Raw genomic sequence first — 24245 nt, 5'->3', positions numbered from 1 at the left:
GAAGCCCCACAGAAGAAGAAACTGGGAACGACAGATTTTCAACTTTAACTGTGTTGTTGGTTAACGTGTTATCCTATAGGATGTTAGTTTTCATTGAAAAGACTGCACTTTTATATATTTATTGTTAAATTGCGTGTTTCTATGCAAATAATGATTTTAAATTTTTATTTATTTTTTCATAATGAGTAGGTGGATTTTTTTAAATGCTCTCAGTTTTGTGGGAAATGCAACTCTAAAAGTAAATAAATGATTTAAAGTTTTTTTTTAAAATATATATTTATATTTAGTCTGCGTGGAATTGCAGCTGAATGTGTTATAACGACCGTAATATTTTGTTACTTGAAGACATTTAATAAAGTTTTTTGTTTAAAAAAAAATACCAACAATGCGAAGTGCATTATGGGTCCACTTATTGCAGTTGTCTTCGTGATCTAGCGGCAGGTAATGTAAAACAGCAATTTATGAATGTATTGTTTAAAAAGCATTTCTGTTAATAACATTTGTTTAATTATCGACAGGCTCTGATAATGCTTACTGCCGCCGTCGCAATGATTTCCATGCCGTATTTTGTCATATTGTGCTCCAGGGCGATTTGTGGGAACTAGCTCAGTTAACTGGTGTCAGGTAGCGTTAGCTAACTCTCTAAACGATGGCTAGGTAGGTAAGAGCTTAGTAATAATAAAATGTTAATATATTGTGTTTGATCGTCATTTCTCGTGCTTCACATAAAGTCGTCGGTAGAGCCGTTTTCTGTTTGCAAACAATGAACATGCGCGCGCAGTTTTGAAGTGGAAAACGGCTTGTTAGCAAACGTGAGCAACAAATTTCTGTTAATATGGCTCATATCGTTACATAAAACAACAACAAAACTACAAATGCATTCAGTAAAATCCACCTTAGCCTCTTTCAGGATGCAGTTACTGTACCCCACATTGAAACTCCAAACAATAGAAAACAGGGACAAATTAAATAAATTACAGTTCTGCAGCGCAATATTGGATCCTTGGCTTCATGTGGCTGTAACAACTCGGCATTGTTATAGATGTGGTCATCATTGTGATATTTGCAGAGGACAATGTGAGATGTAGTGAAGGTAGGTAGAAGGTGTAAGTGAGTTTGGAGAGGTGGAGCTATGCTCTTAAGAGAAATGAAAGTCAGCAGAAGCTAGACATATCCACGTTTGTGAATGAGATGGAGACTGGTGTGATAGAGAAGTTGCAAGGTATAGAGTTAGTGAAGTTAGTGTTAGTTTAAATACCTGGGGTCAATCATCCTAAGGACAGTGCACAAGAGAGATGAAGAAGATGGAGTGGGTGGAGATGGGGTGATTTGTGACAGAAGCATAGCAGCAAGACTTAAATGGAAGGTTTACAAGATGGTAGTGAGACCTGCTAGGATTTATGGTTTGAAGATGTTGGAGCTGAAGGTGTTAGAGTTGGAAGATTTTCTTTGGAAGGGACTAGGATGGATATCAGAGGGACAGTCATTTGGAGAACACGTTTGATAGGCAAAGCTAAAAATGGTTTGGGCATGTGCAGCGGAGGGATAGTGAATATATTTTACAAGGGATGCTGAATATGGAAATGCCAGACAGGAGGAAGACTGCAGAGGAGATCCATGGATGCATTGAAGGAGGACATACAGAAGGGTGGGTGTGACAGATGATGGTAGGGAGAGGGTGAGATGGAGGCAGATGGAAGCAGGTAAAGAAGGTGACTAACATAAATAGCAACTTTCTAGATGTTTGGTCATACCACAGTAGATTTTTGTATTTATATGTTATCCCAGCTTTAACTATCATATATTGGCTTTGAATATTTCAGCTTGTGTAGAATTAATTAAAAAAATCAGAAAAAAAGCCTGTTAATGTTCACTATTCACAATACCACGTTTTGACTTACGGGCCTGTATAACAAACTTTCACTGGCCTCTACAATATTTTTAATGACCCAAAGAAGCCAATTTAATTGTTTTCAATACTGGAAGCTCTATCTTTAATAATGTAGTATAAAATAATAGTAGACTTATATTTTATAAAGTTACATCTCCCAAGTAAATGGTAGCTAAAGCTGTAAAATAATTGTCATGTATAACATTATCTAGCCCTCTTTCCCTGCAGGAATCACAGCTGTTAGCCTTCGGCTATAAAATCTGCCTTTTTTTAACGATCATTTCAAACTGAATAAACAGACTGCATACAGACAGCTCTGCTTTATTTAGTCGCACTTTTCAAATACTACCTGCATGAAAAAAATACTAATTTGTCGGTTCATTTTTGGCCAGTGAATTGATACATGGAAACTGGCCCCAGTGGGCCACTAGTTATTTTGAACCCTGCAGCTGTAATTTGCTTACCCTTTGTTATCAAAATACATCAGATGTCTTAGTTTAAAAACAGATGTCTGTAGTCTAAGTAAAGTTTACAGATGGAGCAGTATGTCACAAAAATGTATCCTCTGCAGAGGAAAACAACACATTTTCACACCAAATCTCTTCCCCCATCTATTGACACACCCAAGCTCGTCAAGAAAGACTTTTATCAACAAACCTGTTCAACTCTGAGCATGCCAACTGTGTAGTTATTCGAACTTTTACTTTAGTGAGATTACCTATTGTGAATAGTTACAAGTGTTCTGTGTATATTTCTGTGTATAAAAACTCCTCATTACTTATTTGCAGAAACAGACCTGGTGCAGGGTGTTTTGCATCTGTACAGCTGAGTGGGAATTTTGTGTCTAAATATTGGGAGTTCTGAACAATCAATTCTTAAGCAATCTGATATTTTATGTGCAGTCTACAATATGCAAATAGGGAGGTCAATTTAAAGTCATGTTGATACATCCTCGTTCACTTTATCTAACCATAATTTAGACGTGACTTTTACAGTTTTGTTTTTGTTGCCACTTTTCTCACTTCACTATGTGTGTTTTGTTTTACCCCCAGTGGAGATCAGATTACTCTCACAGACTTATCTTGATCTGCTTCTCATTCCAGACATTACCACCTATGAGACTATCATGCTGATAACTGGTTTTCCTGGATTTAATCTCACTGTAAACTCAAGATAGCAGCAACTATGGATGCATCTGAAGCAGAAGCCTCAACACAGAATCAGGGAAAAGAGGAAGGTGCATCATCAGCTCAAGGAGATGCTGGAGCAAGACCAAAAAAGGCATCTTTGAAAAGAGCTGCAGATGCCAAAGCAAAAAAGAAGCACAAAAAGGCTCGAGTGTCCAGACCTGCCCGGCCTGGTTATACTGTCCATCAAGGGGAAGATATGCTTCTCGTTATATCGAGTTCCACCTCCCAGTATGACGGGTCAGTGTGGACTCTTAAGAAAAAGAAGGGGAGCAAAAAGAAGAAGTTGGCAAAAGGAAAAGGGAAAGCCAGTCAGGTCAAGAAAAAGAAGCCAGTCAATGCCAAGCCCAAACTGGAAAGTAAACCAGTTATAGAAAAAGAAGAAAAAGTCGCAAATTTCTTTATAACTCAGGAAGAAGACGACCACAGATGGGGCCACAGCCTGCCTGAGGAGATGCTAATTAATATTTTTCAGATTGTGGTCATTCAAGAGGGAGCAGTGCCCTTTTTATGCAGGTATTGTGTCGTACATGTGATTTATTTGTAATTAAACCTATGAGATTAAGACTGAAATGTTGCATACACTATTTTAATCAAAATCATTTCATGCAAGTTAATTATCTTTCACTTACTTCAATACCTTGGATATCAATCTCATAACTTAAAGTCTGAATCTCTCTACATAACCTTTATTATTATTATTACTATTATTATTATTAAGACTGTAAGTTATTTAACTTTATGGATAAACATTAAGAAAACTGATAAAACGCCCTTCAAGGAAATTTCTTTACATGTTTGTTTTGTGCGATTGAACAGTTTAACGCATTCACATTACTATGATAGAACAAGGAGATACTCACATTTAAAAAGCTGTGTTGGATATGCATTTTTCAGCTCTACTTTGGGAAGTAAAAGTCAATGAATCCATCTTCTTCCATTTAATTCAATTCACAAATGATGACTTGTGATGAGGCTGGAGGCTATCCCAGCTGTCATTCATAGGGTCAGAGGCAGGGCACACTCTGGAAGTGTCGATAGTGTGTCACTGGGCTAACATATAGAGACACTCAGTGTGAGGAAGCCAGCATACCGACCCAGAGAACCTTCTTGAGGTCAAGTGACAGTCCTAAGCACCGCACCGTTTAATTCTTCCTGGTGTTTTCGGTGCAGGGTGGGGAGAGTTTGTCGTCTGTGGAACGCCGCTGCCTCCAGTCCGATCCTGTGGCACAGAGTGACTGTCGGTCACTGCTGGATTGCACCAGGGAGGAGCCAACTACCAAAAACTCAGAAGAAGATTAAGGACACTTTGGACTGGCTGGCACACAGCAGGTTTGTACTTTATTTAGCTTTTTGCTTAAGTCTTAATCATGTAAATGAATTCTAAACTGTGTTGTTTTCTAGATTCTCTCAGCTGCGAGACTTTTCTCTGTGTCACTGGACAAAGAACGTTGATTATGCATTAGAGGTAAGTCATCGAGAATTAAACATTATTTGAAAGACCTTCTCATCTGAAATGATTAGTACATTCATACACATACAAATCCACAAACAAGCTCTCCTCACACAAGTTCAAAGAAAAGAACATAAAAATCATTTCTTAATGTATTTTTAAAAATACAGTAATAGTCAAGACTTACGTTTTCTTGGCAACTGTTTTGATAATCATTGATTATTTTTCTTTCTTGGTAATAAGTTGGTTTCAGCTTCTCAAGCTTAGAGAGTGTAAAGTTAAAGAATATTTCTGGTGTTTGTTGGAGGCAATTTGAAGTAACTCCCTTTTATATTTTACAGTGAACATATTGATGACAACCTGTAGTGAAAAATGAACTAAGATGTCCATCATTAAATATAATCTGATCCCATAAGCCCCATATCCCAATAGGATATTGTTTTTGTCCAGAGAGTATTTTTGATTTTCCAGCATATTGATTACATTACATTAAAAAAAACCACACTGGTTGCAAATATTTTCTTCCTAGCCTGACAAGACCAGGCAAAATTTAACAAGCCTGAATACAAAATACGTCTTAAACTGAGAAACTCCCCTTCACACACTGGTGTTTGTTCATTTTGGATCCTGTTCATACATAAATTACAGTTCACTTAAAAACAATATATAAAGGAATAAATGTTTTATTAAAATTGTGGTTTATCTGTATTATTTAATACTTAGTATGTGGCTTTTTTTGAAATCATCATCAGGTTGTGTCGCAGTACTGCCCTGATCTTTGCTCCCTCAAGCTTTCTTACTGCACAGGAGTGACAGCGGCGGCCTTTCGCTGCCTCGGTCTGCACAGCCGCTCCCTGCACAGCTTAAATCTCCAGTATTCAGAGGTACGTGGACCTGTGTAGAGATTTTCTAATAGAAGCCATGCAAAGATCTTTCACTGTGTAATGAAGTTACACAGTGCAATGAATGTGCAGTTTTACAGTACAGGGAAAGTTTCTCTATGCTTGCTCTAAATTTAAAGTGTAACTTTAAGGGTTTGTCAAGAATTTAATGTTAAGCACTTTAAACAAGATAAGCAGATATTTATGATGAAAAATATCTCAACTGTTTTTACTTGTCTTATATTAACTATATGAGCTTTAAGGGTATTTTCCCAATGCAGATTATCATTTTTTTTATTCATAAGAAACTTCATCCACTTAATATAGGTGATATATCATAAGGAGAGCTTTTTTCATCCAGGCATGATTGCATGTAGAGAATTTGCAGGATAACTTGCTTTTGCTGTAGTTCCAGGTTGAAGGACTCCTTGAGTATCTTGAAAACCATGGGAGCCAGATCAGGCAAATATTGTTCAGTCATGGACTAAAGAATGACAGACTTCTGGCTGCAATCACTGTAAGACTTTTCTCTCTTTGTTTGTGAAACACGTGCTACACAAAGTCAGTGCTACTGGACAAATGAGCTTAATAAATGCATAGCATTGCTTTTTGTTTTTCCAGCGGGGATGCTGTCCCGATTTGGAGATGCTGGAGGTCAACACCAAGCTTGACAGTAAAGACTGCCAACTTCCTGTTTGCATCCAGGCACTACAGATGGCATGCCCTAAGCTCAAGGTAAAACAAAGGTCTTCTCTGTTTTAGTGTGACTACATTAGCTTTTTTACATTAAAGTTTAAACTCTTAATTAAGAAGATGAAGAAAAGCAGGCATTTTATTAATTGTTGATTGATTGTTTATTGTTAATATTTAAATTCCAGCTTTTCAAAGACTTTTTGGATCTCTTGGTTCTTGACTGCTGGTTGAAAAAACAAGGTGCATTTGAAATTATCGTTATGAACCCTGGTTTTATATAATTTGATTTTTTTTTTTTTTTTTTTTTTTGAAATGCTACAGAACAGTTATTTAAGTGAGCATGTTCTTCACAATTCCTGCTCCACCTTTTATTCTTGGACTCTAGTAGAATGACTTTATTTCATTGACAGTCTAAAGTAGTTCTTATTCCTCTTATACTTGGCTACTGTGCAGCATGTATGTGACAGAAAATAAGGAAACGCCCAAGTAGCACTAAAGCCAGTAGCTGTAATTTCTTATCTACTGGCAGAGTTTGCACTTTGCTAAAGGTTACTTGTTCTCCCGTGACGCTTACGTACTGCTTCCCATCAGACCTTCCGAATGATGAACGTCCAACCTCTTCATAAGGGAATGCGTTTTGGTATCGACCCAACATCAGGCTTCCCATTACTGGAGGAGCTTTGTATCGCAACCACATCGTTTTCCTATTTGACCGACAGAGATTTGAGGGACATTCTCTTCGATTCCCCCAAACTGCGAGTGCTGGACCTGCGAGGCTGTTCTCGAATCACAGCGTCTGGTCTTGCAGATTTACCCTGTCTAGGTATGTTTGTCAGGAAATTAATGCTTTTTGCTTTATGTCACCAATACCGAGCAGCTCAGTTTGGCTTTTTCAGAATGAATCTATGATGACCTGGAAGTCGGAGTCAGGACAGTTTAGTACAGTTTGTACACAAAATGTGTCTGAATTATTTGAAGGCTTCACATTTTAAAACCATTTCAAACATTTATCTGCTTTATTTTACTGTCTTGTATTTGGCAGAGCTTGAATGTTTGTTCTGGGGACAATATTTCAGCAGCCATGTTGGGCTGTCATCGCTTAAGAAAGGACTTCACACGTTGACCCAAAAATGGAGTCGAACTTTGCAACAGCTGGACATTGCACATCAGCTCTTCACTGAGGAAGACTTGGAGTTAGCAATGAGTTACCTTTGTCAAGCTGAGGCAGACACACTGCGCTCACTGAACTTGAGTGGGACCAGAATTACACCACGTGCACTCAGGTAGTTGTTTTGTACTTACCTCAGTAGCGCCGCAAATCCAAAATAACCTCTTTATTAGACAAAGTGCATCCAAAAAGAACTGAGAATTAATCAGTCGTTCCCATTCACGTCTGTGCTTTGTTTTGCAGGCCAGTCATTGGACAAATGACTGCTCTAGACTACCTCAACCTTTCATCCTGCCGCTATCTCCCAAGAGGTGTAAAGAGGATTTATCGTGGCCAAGAAGACATCCGGCAGCTGCTGGACAAATTGGAATAGCTCTCACATTCATGTGGTTCCAGAAATGAGAAACCAAGTTTACAAGGCAGACTTGAATATCTTAATGCAGGCCTCGCTGTGGGTTATATTGTCTAATCGATGTGAATATTTTGCCCTCAGGACTTTTTTGATAGACATTTTTTCTGTCTGTTGTTGGTACGAAATTGACATTTCTGTGTTTGAATGCAAGAAGCAGTAGTTTGCAAACCTGTTACTACCGCATTAATGTCAGGTGGGGGGTTTTGTTTTTTGTTTTGACAATAACCAACACACAATGCGTGACACCTAGTACTGTATATAGATCATTTTATTTGTAAAACTAAATATTCATTTGCGTGTATCTTTTTTTTTTAAATGTGATTTCTGATTTTTTTTTTTTTTTGATCAAAAATAAATGTTTAACATGTCACAAGAGAATCAGGGTTGTATTGGTCTTTATTTCCACTAGAGAGTGCTGTCCTGTCAGTATAAATTTACATTTGTCATCTTAAGGGACTGGTCATACTGGATTCATACCTTGCTTGTAGCAACATGTTTAAGAATAGCAAATACATGTAAACACATGAATGGATCTAAGTGCCTATATGATTTTTCCAATAATGTAAACATGGTCAAAGGAGAGTGTTTGATAATAAAAGACACAATATAGTATTCACTTGTTTATTGGGCCAAATAACAGACTAAACAAAAACAAGGGCAAAAAATGTATTTTAAATGTACCCACATTCAATTTTTGCCCAAATTTGAAACAGCACTACCCATTTAGGTTAATTAAACTTGGGTCTGTCTTGACTCAACTACTTCCATGAGTGTAAAAGAAACAGAGTCATATGTCCCACAACAACATGAAAAATGGTAAACCATAAAAACAGCATTAAAAATTCAACATTTTAAAAAGCAAAGACATAAAGAGACTTAAGACCTCTTTACTATGTATATTGATTTATATAAAGCCGGGATTTTCAGCTTTACTAGGTGCAAATTAAATGTAAATGCTGAATTTTGGTTACAATAGTGGTTGTAAGCACAGTCTTTGGTTTATGTCTCTCAATTAAAAATGTATTAATTCCATTGTGTATGTCAGTTCTGTGACCACTTTCTACAATAAAAACAATTGTTCCATTTTCTTTGGTAATTATAAATGGTTTTTTTTCTTTAAAAAAAAAACATATATGCATTTATTACACTTCCAAAATTGTACAATAAAAGCAAATAGGCAAAGGTCTTTTGTAATCAATCTCCTGGTTCATATTTTAGTAATGATAATATTGCAGTATATTGTCTTCACATGTTAAGTACAACTTCTAAAGTATCTTTTTTTTAGTTCAGAAAGAAGCTTTTTTTTATGCTATATTCAGTTATTAAAGAAGCGAATTGCTGTTCACTTCTGTAGTGGGAATAAACTGAGGCCGGTAATGGGATCTGTAATACACTTCTCAACCAGATGGAGGTATGTGAGGTTCTCCTTAGTGTTGGGGTCAAAGAAGCCCTTGGTGTCATCATCAGGATCCGATAAAATCTGGTTCATTTCTTCATCAAAGTAACCTCTTTCATATGCCACTTGTACAGGCACTCTGTGACTGTGCACTGGGTCAATTATTCCTCCAGTTGCAATTTGAGCTTCAAGGAGACGAATTCCATGATCTTTCACAATGAGATCTTTTTTCAAGGCCTGGAACAAAGAAATTGTTTTTCCAGTGTACGGATCTTTGTATCCTGTCACTGCCTTTTCTGCTGAGATCAGTTTGTTTTTCCACTCTTTCCCAACCACTCTTTGAGCCACAGCTTCCTCTACAGAAAGCTTTTTGTTGTTGACTGGGTCAATGATAAAGCCTGTGGCAGCTTGGGCTTCCAGCAGAACCAGAGATGTACCAGGAGTCAGCAGACCTTTGCTTTTAGCTTCATAGATACTCATTGTCTTTTTGGTGGACTGAACATAAACTCCTGCAATGCTGTTGGTCCCCTCAAGGTATTTGCGCACTGAATCCATTTCACTTACTTCTGTTACTGTAACTTTTCCAGCGCTAAGATCTTTGTAGAGTTTCTCATCAATGATTTTGGATTTGAGCAGCTCAGTAGCAGAGACATCTTTTCTGATTCCATGGAACTTTTCAACTTCACTAGTTTCTGTAATTGTAGTGGTGATGGTAGTTTTTGTTGTGCTACTGTCTACTTTAGTTTCTGGTGGCTGGGACATGACAATTGAAGAAGATGATGAGGTTGTGTCTTGTGTATGCTGCTCAATGATTGTCAGGATGATTTCTAAAAAGCGCTCTATTGTGATTGATCCAGCCTTGTACTGTTGCACAAGGTCTCTCCGCTTCTCCTCAGTGATGTATTTGGAGTAGAGTAGATCCCAGAGAGTCACAGTTTTTCCTCTGTATTTTCCTCCAGCTCGGGTTGTTGTTGTAGACTTCAGAATACGTTTAGTTGCCTCATCCACAAAGAAGTAAAACTCTCCTTTCTTGACAATGACAAGTAAACTGAGGCCTGTAATGGGATCTGTAATACACCTCTCAACCAGCTGGAGGTATGTGAGGTTCTCCTTAGTGTTGGGGTCAAAGAAGCCCTTGGTGTCATCATCAGGATCCGATAAAATCTGGTTCATTTCTTCATCAAAGTAACCTCTTTCATATGCCACTTGTACAGGCACTCTGTGACTGTGCACTGGGTCAATTATTCCTCCAGTTGCAATTTGAGCTTCAAGGAGACGAATTCCATGATCTTTCACAATGAGATCTTTTTTCAAGGCCTGGAACAAAGAAATTGTTTTTCCAGTGTACGGATCTTTGTATCCTGTCACTGCCTTTTCTGCTGAGATCATTTTTTTTTCCCACTCTTTCCCAACCACTCCTTGAGCCACAGCTTCCTCTACAGAAAGCTTTTTGTTGTTGACTGGGTCAATGATAAAGCCTGTGGCAGCTTGGGCTTCCAGCAGAACCAGAGATGTACCTGGAGTCAGCAGACCTTTGCTTTTAGCTTCATAGATACTCATTGTCTTTTTGGTGGACTGAACATAAACTCCTGCAATGCTGTTGGTCCCCTCAAGGTATTTGCGCACTGAATCCATTTCACTTACTTCTGTTACTGTAACTTTTCCAGCGCTAAGATCTTTGTAGAGTTTCTCATCAATGATTTTGGATTTGAGCAGCTCAGTAGCAGAGACATCTTTTCTGATTCCATGGAACTTTTCAACTTCACTAGTTTCTGTAATTGTAGTGGTAATGCTAGTTTTTGTTGTGCTACTGTCTACTTTAGTTTCTGGTGGTTGGGACATGACAATTGAAGAAGATGATGAGGTTGTGTCTTGTGTATGCTGCTCAATGATTGTCAGGATGATTTCTAAAAAGCGCTCTATTGTGATTGATCCAGCCTTGTACTGTTGCACAAGGTCTCTCCGCTTCTCCTCAGTGATGTATTTGGAGTAGAGTAGATCCCAGAGAGACACTGTTTGACCTCTGTATTTTCCTCCAGCTCGGGTTGTTGTTGTAGACTTCAGAATACGTTTAGTTGCCTCATCCACAAAGAAGTAAAACTCTCCTTTCTTGACAATGACAAGTAAACTGAGGCCTGTAATGGGATCTGTAATACACCTCTCAACTAGCTGGAGGTATGTGAGGTTCTCCTTAGTGTTGGGGTCAAAGAAGCCCTTGGTGTCATCATCAGGATCCGATAAAATCTGGTTCATTTCTTCATCAAAGTAACCTCTTTCATATGCCACTTGTACAGGCACTCTGTGACTGTGCACTGGGTCAATTATTCCTCCAGTTGCAATTTGAGCTTCAAGGAGACGAATTCCATGGTCTTTCACAATGAGATCTTTTTTCAAGGCCTGGAACAAAGAAATTGTTTTTCCAGTGTACGGATCTTTGTATCCTGTCACTGCCCTTTCTGCTGAGATCAGTTTGTTTTTCCACTCTTTCCCAACCACTCCTTGAGCCACAGCTTCCTCTACAGAAAGCTTTTTGTTGTTGACTGGGTCAATGATAAAGCCTGTGGCAGCTTGGGCTTCCAGCAGAACCAGAGATGTACCTGGAGTCAGCAGACCTTTGCTCTTAGCTTCATAGATACTCATTGTCTTTTTGGTGGACTGAACATAAACTCCTGCAATGCTGTTGGTCCCCTCAAGGTATTTGCGCACTGAATCCATTTCACTTACTTCTGTTACTGTAACTTTTCCAGCGCTAAGATCTTTGTAGAGTTTCTCATCAATGATTTTGGATTTGAGCAGCTCAGTAGCAGAGACATCTTTTCTGATTCCATGGAACTTTTCAACTTCACTAGTTTCTGTAATTGTAGTGGTAATGCTAGTTTTTGTTGTGCTACTGTCTACTTTAGTTTCTGGTGGTTGGGACATGACAATTGAAGAAGATGATGAGGTTGTGTCTTGTGTATGCTGCTCAATGATTGTCAGGATGATTTCTAAAAAGCGCTCTATTGTGATTGATCCAGCCTTGTACTGTTGCACAAGGTCTCTCCGCTTCTCCTCAGTGATGTATTTGGAGTATAGTAGATCCCAGAGAGACACTGTTTGACCTCTGTATTTTCCTCCAGCTCGGGTTGTTGTTGTAGACTTCAGAATACGTTTAGTTGCCTCATCCACAAAGAAGTAAAACTCTCCTTTCTTGACAATGACAAGTAAACTGAGGCCTGTAATGGGATCTGTAATACACCTCTCAACTAGATGGAGGTATGTGAGGTTCTCCTTAGTGTTGGGGTCAAAGAAGCCCTTGGTGTCATCATCAGGATCCGATAAAATCTGGTTCATTTCTTCATCAAAGTAACCTCTTTCATATGCCACTTGTACAGGCACTCTGTGACTGTGCACTGGGTCAATTATTCCTCCAGTTGCAATTTGAGCTTCAAGGAGACGAATTCCATGGTCTTTCACAATGAGATCTTTTTTCAAGGCCTGGAACAAAGAAATTGTTTTTCCAGTGTACGGATCTTTGTATCCTGTCACTGCCCTTTCTGCTGAGATCAGTTTGTTTTTCCACTCTTTCCCAACCACTCCTTGAGCCACAGCTTCCTCTACAGAAAGCTTTTTGTTGTTGACTGGGTCAATGATAAAGCCTGTGGCAGCTTGGGCTTCCAGCAGAACCAGAGATGTACCTGGAGTCAGCAGACCTTTGCTCTTAGCTTCATAGATACTCATTATCTTTTTGGTGGACTGAAGATAAACTCCTGCAATGCTGTTGGTCCCCTCAAGGTATTTGCGCACTGAATCCATTTCACTTACTTCTGTTACTGTAACTTTTCCAGCGCTAAGATCTTTGTAGAGTTTCTCATCAATGATTTTGGATTTGAGCAGCTCAGTAGCAGAGACATCCTTTCTGATTCCATGGAACTTTTCAACTTCACTAGTTTCTGTAATTGTAGTGGTGATGGTAGTTTTTGTTGTGCTACTGTCTACTTTAGTTTCTGGTGGTTGGGACATGACAATTGAAGAAGATGATGAGGTTGTGTCTTGTGTATGCTGCTCAATGATTGTCAGGATGATTTCTAAAAAGCGCTCTATTGTGATTGATCCAGCCTTGTACTGTTGCACAAGGTCTCTCCGCTTCTCTTCAATTATATATTTGGAGTAGAGTAGATCCCAGAGAGACACTGTTTTTCCTCTGTATTTTCCTCCAGCTCGGGTTGTTGTTGTAGACTTCAGAATACGTTTAGTTGCCTCATCCACAAAGAAGTAAAACTCTCCTTTCTTGACAATGACAAGTAAACTGAGGCCTGTAATGGGATCTGTAATACACCTCTCAACCAGCTGGAGGTATGTGAGGTTCTCCTTAGTGTTGGGGTCAAAGAAGCCCTTGGTGTCATCATCAGGATCCGATAAAATCTGGTTCATTTCTTCATCAAAGTAACCTCTTTCATATGCCACTTGTACAGGCACTCTGTGACTGTGCACTGGGTCAATTATTCCTCCAGTTGCAATTTGAGCTTCAAGGAGACGAATTCCATGATCTTTCACAATGAGATCTTTTTTCAAGGCCTGGAACAAAGAAATTGTTTTTCCAGTGTACGGATCTTTGTATCCTGTCACTGCCTTTTCTGCTGAGATCATTTTTTTTTCCCACTCTTTCCCAACCACTCCTTGAGCCACAGCTTCCTCTACAGAAAGCTTTTTGTTGTTGACTGGGTCAATGATAAAGCCTGTGGCAGCTTGGGCTTCCAGCAGAACCAGAGATGTACCTGGAGTCAGCAGACCTTTGCTCTTAGCTTCATAGATACTGAGGGTTTCGTGGGTGGACTGAAGATAAACTCCTGCAATGCTGTTGGTCCCCTCAAGGTATTTGCGCACTGAATCCATTTCACTTACTTCTGTTACTGTAACTTTTCCAGCGCTAAGATCTTTGTAGAGTTTCTCATCAATGATTTTGGATTTGAGCAGCTCAGTAGCAGAGACATCTTTTCTGATTCCATGGAACTTTTCAACTTCACTAGTTTCTGTAATTGTTGTGGTTACAGTAGTTTTTGTTGTGCTACTGTCTACTTTAGTTTCTGGTGGTTGGGACATGACAATTGAAGAAGATGATGAGGTTGTGTCTTGTGTATGCTGCTCAATGATTGTCAGGATGATTTCTAAAAAGCGCTCTATTGTGATTGATCCAGCCTTGTACTGTTGCACAAGGTCTCTCCGCTTCTCCTCAGTGATGTATTTGGAATAGAGCAGATCCCAGAGAGACACTGTTTGACCTCTGTATTTTCCTTCAGCTCGGGTTGTTGTTGTAGACTTCAGAATACATTTAGTTGCCTCATCCACAAAGAAGTAAAACTCTCCTTTCTTCACAATAGACAGTAAGTTAAGCTCTGTATTTGGGTCTCTGACGCACCTCTCAATCAGCTGGAGATATGTGAGGTTCTCCTGAGTGTTGGGGTCAAAGAAGCCCTTGGTGTCATCATCAGCATCAGATAAAATCTGGTTCATTTCTTCATCAAAGTAACCTCTCTGATATGCCACCTGTATGGGGACTCGATGGCTATGGACTGGATCGATTATGCCTCCAGTTGCAATTTGAGCTTCAAGGAGACGAATTCCATGATCTTTCACAATGAGATCCTTTTTCAAGGCCTGGAACAAAGAAATTGTTTGTCCAGTGTACGGATCTTTGTATCCTGTCACTGCCCTTTCTGCTGAGATCAGTTTTTTTTCCCACTCCTTCCCAACCACTCCTTGAGCCACAGCTTCTTCTACAGAAAGTTTCTTGTTGTTGATTGGGTCAATGATGAAGCCTGTGGCAGCTTGGGCTTCCAGCAGAACCAGAGAGGTACCTGGAGTCAGCAGACCTTTGCTTTTAGCTTCATAGATGCTCATCATCTTTTTTGTTGATTCAACTCTCACACCTGCTATACAGTTTGTTGCTCCAAGATACTTCTGAATATTTTCCATTTTGACAACAGTTTCTTCTGTTACTTCACCTTTTATAATTTGGGTGAAAAGGTCCTTTGAGATGATCTTTGACTCAAATAATTCACTGGCTGAGACTTGTTTTCGTAGTCCTTTGAACTTTCTTTCCTTGGATGATACCTCTGTGACTATAACTGTGAGTATTTCAATCATCTCCTCAATTTTGGTCACTCCTGTCCGGTATTGCTGTATAAGCTGCTCCCTTTTTTGTTCTGATATGTATTCAGATAGCAGCACTTCCCACAGTGTGACCTCCTTGTTTTTAAATTTTCCCACATTCAAGGTCATCATTTTGTTTTTCAAAGCATGCTCGATTTGCTCATCTGTGTGAAATACACGGGCTTTTTCTTCATGCAGCGGTAGGAGAAGTAGCCCAGTTTTATCATCTTTCTCACATCTATTCATGAGCGGACTGTATGACAGTTTTTCTTTGGTATTTGGGTCAAAGAATCCTTTTTCATCATCTGTGGGGTTCAACATAATTTTTTGAGTTTCTTCATCCAGACATCCTTTTTTGATAGCAATATGAATTGGCAGTCTGTGACTTTGATTTGGGTCAATAATTCCTCCTGTTGCTATCTGCACATCAAGTATCCGAAGGCCATAGCTTCTTTCTCTCAGCTTTTTTTGCATGGCTTCAAACAGTGATATTGTCACATCTGTATATGGATCTTTATACCCAGTGACAGCTCGTTCAGCTGAGAGAAGTTGCTCACGTACATCTGGCCCAATCAGTCTTCCTTTTACAGCCTCTTCCACAGCATGGAACTCATTTTTGAGGGGATCAATGATCCATCCTGTTGCAGCTTGAGCTTCAAGTAGTAGAAGTGCAATGCCAGGTGTCAACAGGTCTTCATTTCTTGCTTCATATATGCTCATCACTTTCTGGGATGGATAAACCTTCACTCCAGCAATGCTTCCAGATCCTTTTAGGTATCCTCTCACAGGTTCACTCTGCGCTATTGTTTCTAAATTGAGTTTTCCTTCTTTCACCTGTTTAAATGTTTCTGCATCAATGATTTCAGAATCCAGTAGTTGTTTTGCAGTGACATGCTTTCTCAGACCCATTATCATTTTGGGAGTTTCAGTCTTCTCCAGTTTTTCTATTGTGGTAATCACTAATGTGATTATGGTCTGGGTACTAATCTGCCTTGTTCTGTACTTTTCAATCAGTTCAAGTCGCTGATCCTCAGTAAAGTAGCCAGAATGAATCAAGTCCCATAGAGTAACCGATTTTCCAGAATAGTGTCCTACAGATATGCTGACACTTGTCTTTTCAAACTCTTCCTTAATCTCTGTGTCAGAATATATCTTTTTCTTTGTAGCTGTAGCTTTTGGTGTGTCATTCAGTGGCAGGAGAAACAGTCCAGTTTCCTTGTCTTTCACACATCTCCCCAACATCTCCATGTATGTCAGATTTTCTTTTGTGTTTGGGTCAAAAAAGCCCTTTGTGTCATCAGTTGGGTCTGTTAGGATTTGATTAAGTTCTTCATCAAAATATCCCTTCTTGTATGCAACTTCAAGGGGTAAGTGGAGACACTTTAAGGGATCGATGATACCACCTGTAGCAATCTGGGCCTCAAGTAAACGAATGCCATGCTGGTTGACAATAAGATCTTTTTTCAACGCTTGGAAGAGCGAGATCTTCTGACCTGTGTATGGATCTTTGTAACCAGTGACTGCTCTTTCCGCAGACAAAAGTTTTTCATACATCTGTGGACTAATCAACTTTTCTTTGAGAGCTTGTTCAACTGTAAGTTTTTTGTTATTCAGAGGATCAACAACAAATCCTGTAGCTGCTTGTGCTTCAAGGAGGCAAAGGGCAGTCCCAGGTGCAAGAATGCCAATTCTCTGTGCCTCGTGAATGCTTAGTTTTTTATTTGAAGGTTGCAGTATCAACCCAGCTACACAGCTTTTTCCTTGTAGGTAGGCTCTCACACTGTCCATTTTCATCACATCACTGCTTGTCATGTTTCCAGTGATCAAACTGTTGTAGGTGTTTTTATCCACAATTTTAAGATCCAAAAGATCCACAGCAGAGACTTCTCCTCTGAGACCTTCAAACTTCAGTCCTTCTTGCTGTCGTATCTCCTTACTCTCAATGATCTCTACAATGGTCTCAGTTAGTTGCTGAATTGTGATTTTCTTTGACCTGAAGAGCTTGAAAAACTCCTGTCGTTTGTCTTCAGACAGATATTCTGAGTTGATAAGATCCCACAATGTTGTGCGTTTGCCCTTGAACCTACCGTACTTTACAGTAACTATTGTTGTTTTAAACAATTCCCTAATGTTGTCATCTATCTTTATTTTGTTGCTCTTGCCTTTGAGAGGTAAGAGGCACAGGCCTGTACTAGGATCTGTTACACATCTGGCCATGAGCTGCAAGTATGTCAGGTTCTCGTGGGTGTTGGGGTCAAAGAATCCCTTGGTGTCATCACTTGGATCATCCAGGATCTGATTCATTTCTTCATTAAAGTACCCCTTCTTATAGGCCACATGGACAGGTATGCGATGGCTGTTCACTGGGTCGATGATCCCACCAGTGGCAATTTGGGCCTCCAGGAGCCTAATGCCATGGTCTTTTAGGATCAGGTCTTTTTGCATTGCTTGGAACAAAGAAATTATTTCTCCAGTGTATGGATCTTTGTATCCAGTAACCGCTTTCTCTGCCGATCGCAGCTTTTGACACACATCAGGCCCCACAATCTTTGCTTTGACAGCATCATCAACTGAAAACTTTCTATTTCCAATAGGGTCAATAATGAACCCTGTTGCTGCCTGTGCCTCCAGTAGAATCAGAGCAGTTCCTGGCATCAGCTTTCCTTTCTGTTTGGCCTGGTAGATGGTCATGATTTGAGAATCAGGAAGCATAATACCTGCGATGCTGTCTTTACCTTTTAAGTACACATTTACATTTTCATCTTCAATGACTTCCTTCACTGACTTCTTTCCCTTCTTCAGGTCCTCTAGGACCTCCTGACTAATGATATCTGCTTCCACAAGCTGCTTGGCTGTAACAGTGTCTCTGATACCTTCAAAGACGACTTGAGTTGTTTTCACTGACTTTTCTATCACTTCCAGAACTGTTGAAATGATCATCTTGATAGTTATCTTCCCCTCTCTGTATTTTCGAAAGATGTCTTGCCTCTGGTTTTCATCAAAATATTCTGACATCAGAAGTTCCCACAGAGATACTGTCATTCCTGTATATTTGCCATATGTCACTTTCACTTTCTCCATCTTGAAGGCTGTTTTAGTTTGGTAGTCAATGAAATCAAAATTTAGCCCATCTGATTTATCACGCAAAGGAAGGAGGCAGAGTCCAGTAGCAGGATCAGTGACACACCTTTCCATCAACTGAAGATAGGTTAGATTTTCTTCTGTGTTTGGATCAAAAAAGCCTTTTGTGTCATCCCCTGAATCCTCCAATATGGCATTCATTTGTTCATCAAAATAACCTCTCTTAAAGGCCACTTCTGTAGGAAGTCTGTGACTGTTGATTGGATCAATTATTCCACCTGTAGCAATTTGTGCTTCAAGTAGGCGGATTCCATGTTGTTTGACGATGAGGTCTTTTGAGAGTGCTTGAAACAGGGATATAGTTTCACTGGTGTATGGGTCTTTGTATCCGGTCACTGCCCGCTCAGCAGAGAGCAGCTTTGCATGATATTCTGGGCCAATAAGTTTGCTTTTGACAGCTTCATCCACAGTGTACTTTTTATTTTCTACAGGATCAATCATGTATCCAGTAGCAGCTTGTGCCTCCAAGAGAACAAGTGATGTCCCAGGCATCAGTATGCCTTGCTTCATGGCTTTATAAATGCTCATTCTCTGATTGGTTGAGAGTATAGCAATGCCTGCAATGCTGCCTTTGCCTTCCAGGTATTCTTTCACTGTTTCAATCAACATCACGTCCTGTGTTGTGGTCTTCCCCTTTTGCAGGTTATCATATGTTTCTTTGTCGATGATCTTTGATTCAAGGAGCTCGGTGGAGGAAATGCCTTTGCGCAGACCTTTGAAGGTGATGCAGACAGGAAGAAGCAACAGGCCTGTATCGGGCTCCACGATGCATTGCTTTTGGAGGCCTCTGTAGTTAAGATTTTGTTGCAAAGTTGGATGATAAAACACTCTGAGCTCTGACATTTGGTCCTTCAGCAAATCTTTTTCATAGTAGCCCTTCTGAATTGCAGAGTCAACTGAAATATTTGTCTTATCGACAGGATCAAACAGGCCTTTTGTGGCTATCTGTGCTTCCAGCAGCCTCAATCCATAATCTTTTGGAACTAAATCTTTTTGCATAGCTTGGAATACAGATATCATTTGGTTGGTGTAGGGGTCTACATACCCAGTGATGGCTTTTTCTGCTTTAAGGAGTTTGTCTTTCATCTCTGATCCAACTATTCCCTTTTTAACAGCATCCTCTACAGGAAGCTTTTGGTTGCTTACTGGATCTACAATACCTACTGTGGCAGCTTGTGCTTCAAGCAGAGCCAGTGCTGTTCCTGGCTTAAGCATACGCTTCTTCATGGCTTCATATATGGTTATCTTTGTCTTTGTCTTTTCCAGAAATATACCAGCCACAGGTTCATGGACTTTTGTGCAGGCATTTTGCTTCACACCGCCGTCCTTAAGGTTGGTGTCCATCTTGACCTAAAGGGCTGTGTTAACACATAAACAGTTACAGAGCTTGTTTTGTATATGGTATTTTATGCATTGTAAGTAATTGTAAAGCACAGCTCTAAGATACATTTGGGCACACTGCAGTTAAACTGCTTATAAAATACACATGTATTGATTTGTATGTTAAAAAAAAAAAACTTGTCAGGTTTTTATACAGTTATTTTTTTATACACAAATTATTCAGACGTTCACCAAATTAGATGCAGTAAGACATTTTGTCGAAAAATTTCTTTTACTACTGCTGTTTTGCGCCATAATGCAATTTCTAACGTTACATGTTTGACAGTGACATTGTTATGTACTAACTGTAAAGCTATTTTCAGCTTTTCCCTTGCCACAAGGGGTCGCCACAGCAGCGAGCACCACAAGATTAATTGGGCAGAGTTTTATGCTGGATGCAACAGTGACCTTTCACTAGTAATAGAGACTAATGTGATAGAGAATATACTCCAGCAAGGTAGAGAAGGTTGTAGAATAGTTTGCAATGACAAATAGTACTGAAGTCTGGTAAAATTAACACATTAGTATCCAGCATAACTCTGAATCGCTTAAATAACTTAATAACTAGTCTGGAGCAATTGAAATTGAAATAGATGGTAATTAGTTTTATTTCTATTAATTGTAGTGTAAGTTTTGGAATATATTATCTTCCAACTGTAATATCAAACCTTTCAATTTCCTTAGGAGTACGTGGACAGCCTTGGATGTTCTCTGTTGTTCCAAAATACAAGATCCAACGCCAGTGGCTTCCTGGTTTTTACGATCTCAGGGCTTTGAAACTCCGTCCCTGGAAAGATAAGGCGGTTGTAATAAGTTTGATCTTAAACTTTGTGTTAATGATTTGATATTGAAATTAGTTTATGACATTTCTCATGAACTTTCTAAATCACATATGGGTAAAATACACACCATTTCATCACTGACCTATGCAGACTGCATATGAGACAATCCACAGGATGTAGGTAAAATGTTTTTTTTTCCTACTATGTTAGTAATACTTTAATTATAAGTTGTTACCATGACAATTATTCAAGTCTGTATGGCTTGCTTGCAAACAACTACTGTCCATGACTGACCCACCCACCCCATAAAAATAAAGCCTAACTGTACAGTCTGTGTGTATGTGTCTTATAAACCCATGTGGGCAGGTTTCTAATGCATCAATACTCTCTTTTGTTTTTTGTTTTCTAATAGTTTTTCTTATCATTTCATCATGTCCCTGCACAGATTCAACAACAAAAGAAGCTATTAATTACATAATGTGTGAGAACGTCCCCCATTTGCTTTTGGCAATAATAATGGTGTGTCAAAACTGGAACAGCCAGATGCCCTGTTTTGCAACAACATGCAAAGGAAAACCAATAACTGCAAGTACAAGAGTTCATATCTCTTGCAATCCTGTGCACCAAAGTCTAAATCTGCAGAACTTTGTTTTGGGTTCCAGTAGAGATTAAAAGTTTTATAAACTTGTGGCTGAGTTTTGTTTGCTTGTTAGGCCCTCATTTTTTATGTCAGCCAGAAAAGTCACAAAAGAGCTAAAGTCACCATGGCATAAAAATATCAGCTTCAAGGTAAAATAATATATAAATGTTTTAAAAAACTGAATCGATTTGCATTCCGGTCCAGTATTATTTAGATTAGAGATTAGATTAGATAAAACTTTATTAATCCCTTTTAAATTTAAAGAATCCCCATTTAAAGAACTTATAAAGAGCTTGTTTACAAATTCTACAACATAACCCAAATTTATACACATCCACTTGTACTTAGGGTACTAAACTGAAAAACAGGGAATAATAAAAGCAAATGTATAACCTTTAAGCATATTCTTATGTGGTACATGAGATGTTACTGTACTGAAAAAGCTTTACAAAGAGATTTTCAAAAAAATCTCAGTTAATTATTCTCATAGCTAGTAATTACTATTGCATACAAAAATGTAGTGATTTCTATGTATGTGTGGATGTGCAGATGTATGTACAGGTGCATGTTAGCTTCCCATGACCTCATACTGTTTCTGTTTTTTCTTTTTCTTTTTTTATTTTATCTTGTTGCATAAAAATGTTCCTAAACAAATAAAAAGTGTCAAAAAAAAAATGTAGTGATTTCACAATTTTCTGAGAACCAGTCTTTCAGCCTTGTGGGGGTTGGTAACTGTCACAAATGATGTCATAACACCTGTGGGAGTCAACACAATAAGGCTCAGAAAAAAAGGGTGTGAACTGAAACTCAGCCAATCTACTCAGAAACATGTTAACTGTTAAGTCACAGATAAAGCTCCACTGTGTATGTGATTATTTTCACTTGTTTACTGTGGTAAAATGTTTGGTTTAGGCTGTGTGAGCTGCTCTACCTGAGAAGTGTATTTAACAGCTGTTATTGATAAAGTGGCAAAAAGATGCTCCAAGTAACCAAGATAAGCAGAGTAACACAAACAGCTGTGGATCTGAGGTCTGCTGAACTCTTTATTTGTACAAGAGCAGCAGGTCTGTGGCAGTTCGGTATCTCTACCTGCAAGTGCTCAATTTACATCTTGAGTTCGTCACCCACTTTGTAAATATTTGAATGTTTTTGAAGCTGTCAAGCATTTACTGTACATTTATGGCACCATCTGAATTTGCTTGTCATATCATAAAGGCAAATACATTTCCTGCACAAAGTTAACAAGTTACCTAACTCTGCAAACACAGCTTCACTGTTTACTGGTCTCTCCACTAAATGCCTTTTCCTCAGTGAAGGAAGGCACTGTCCGTTCAATGCAAGAGCAGATATAAAATAAATGACTTTTTAAAAGATTTCGCTTTCTTTTTTGTCTTTATAAGACCTCTAAGCACAACTGAGTGTATATTCAGAGGCCTCTTTATTAGGTATGATCTGCCACGTGTGTATTTCATCATAAAGTTCCATTTTTAGTGACACTGTTGCAAATGTGGAAATAGAATTATCTAGTACTCTTAGTTACAGTTGATCTTAGTCAGACTTGGTTTGTAGAGGTGTTTCTGGGCTTTATTGTTGGCACCAGCATACATGACACACCCCTGAACATACCAGAGTCCAGCAAACAACTCTGGAACCTCAGCGCTAAAAAACATAATTGACTTCACAGCTGTGTGATGGTGTTAAGGAGAACTAATTAGAGGCCTCACTAATGTAGAACTAAAGTTAAAAGAGCATTTAGTTACATTAGACTATACAGTAGTACCATAACAAAGAATCACTTTTGTGAGCTCTGACTTCTGTATTTTCTTGTAAAGTTAAATTATTTACTTTGATTTTAGATGAGGAAAGTCTTAAGAACCACAAGTAACAACTGATATAAAATAGTACCAGTTCAGTAAGAAAGTGGACTATATACTTCCTAAGGAATATATAATCACGTGACAAGTTATGATAATTCTAACTGTAAATCTTTAGGTTGAGCCAAGGATCTGTCTGGATAACAAGATGTTGGCATTGATAAACAGCTAACCTAGCATGCTTTTGTGGAGAATCAATAGAGCAGTTTTAAGATTGACACTGAACTACAAATTGCTCACAACTTTCTCTCACTTGTAGCAACAAGCCTAATTACGTCCTATGTGCACTTCAGCCATTGTGGTGCATTTTTAATGCCACCCCAGCAATAAAATACAACTTACTGGCTAGGAATGAATGAGGCAATATAGTACCACTGATTCAGGCGTTGCACAACAGTTTTTGTAGCTGTAACTGCGGAAAGTCTTGGAGTCATTGTGTAAATAGATCCCAGGGTGATGTCAGCACAGTGTTTAGACTTGTTGAAAGCCTCATTAGTGACATACGGGTACATTTATTTTACCAGCGGCGGTCAAAGGTGATCAGTGAGGAATGTGCGCATTCCCTTTTATCTGAGGGTGTTGGCTAACAGGACAGGATAGACACACATTCTGCTTCCTCTCGTTTTACTTTGCCAATGCAGTCTCCACTTTCTCACTCTGAAGAAAATAATTTTCTAAATGTGGTTCCAGTTTTATGTAAACGCAACTCAAGGAAAAAGTTTGTTTTCTTTAGAAAAACCAAAACAAAGACACTGCTGATTTTTACACAACCAAACTAAAAAAAGATTTTAAATAAACTTGCTCTTACCCAAACGTGCTTGGATGATATCCCAGCTCTGCACCGGCGAGCGTTCAGCTTCAGCTGGTATGAAAGATACCACAACCCTGAAGTGCTCCCAGCATCTCAGAGGTATTCACTCCTCAGTGGTCAGATATAAGGCAGGGCCAGCTAAGCCCCTCCCCTGTTGAGGTTCAGCCTCCTCGCCTGGGGGTGTGAGAGTGAGACAGCCGGAGATCCTTTGCACTGAGCTCAGGATATCAGGAATTCCTGCAGACTTCCTCGGAGCATGTCTATTGTGCTCTAAAACAATAAGGGTGAGCAAATTGATTCTTTCTAAGTGTACAAAAGGTAAGGAGATTTATTAAAGTTATGCATAAGATAAAGTAAGCTTTGTTGACTGTACAAATTCTTAAGAGTCGTGAAGGTTCTTCACA

At 39.0% G+C, this 24245-nt stretch overlaps 2 protein-coding genes across 2 annotated transcripts; one reads left to right on the top strand and one right to left on the bottom strand.

The window, feature by feature from the left end:
- The first annotated feature begins 394 nt into the window (after positions 1–394).
- Positions 395–7977, top strand: fbxl6 (F-box and leucine-rich repeat protein 6). The gene is made up of 10 exons (XM_085346475.1): positions 395–441; positions 2995–3594; positions 4252–4410; positions 4483–4546; positions 5284–5415; positions 5822–5929; positions 6034–6147; positions 6697–6928; positions 7148–7388; positions 7517–7977. The coding sequence occupies exons 2-10, from the start codon at positions 3077–3079 to the stop codon at positions 7644–7646; spliced, it is 1698 nt and encodes a 565-aa protein (XP_085202601.1). The 5' UTR covers positions 395–441; positions 2995–3076; the 3' UTR covers positions 7647–7977.
- Positions 7978–8070: 93 nt separating this feature from the next.
- On the bottom strand, positions 8071–23924 carry eppk1 (epiplakin 1). The gene is made up of 3 exons (XM_085346919.1): positions 23839–23924; positions 20403–20521; positions 8071–19712 (listed from the first exon to the last, which is right to left on the bottom strand). The coding sequence occupies exon 3, from the start codon at positions 19696–19698 to the stop codon at positions 9028–9030; it is 10671 nt and encodes a 3556-aa protein (XP_085203045.1). The 5' UTR covers positions 19699–19712; positions 20403–20521; positions 23839–23924; the 3' UTR covers positions 8071–9027.
- Between the last annotated feature and the right edge of the window lie 321 nt (positions 23925–24245).

Source organism: Diplotaxodon limnothrissa, linkage group LG22 (genome assembly GCF_057381915.1).
Source record: "Diplotaxodon limnothrissa isolate DT_005_m linkage group LG22, D_limnothrissa_male_GT1.1, whole genome shotgun sequence".
In the NCBI taxonomy this organism is placed as follows: domain Eukaryota; kingdom Metazoa; phylum Chordata; class Actinopteri; order Cichliformes; family Cichlidae; genus Diplotaxodon; species Diplotaxodon limnothrissa.
Note: the sequence above shows the minus strand (reverse complement) of the source record. Positions and strands in the feature narration are given on the sequence as shown.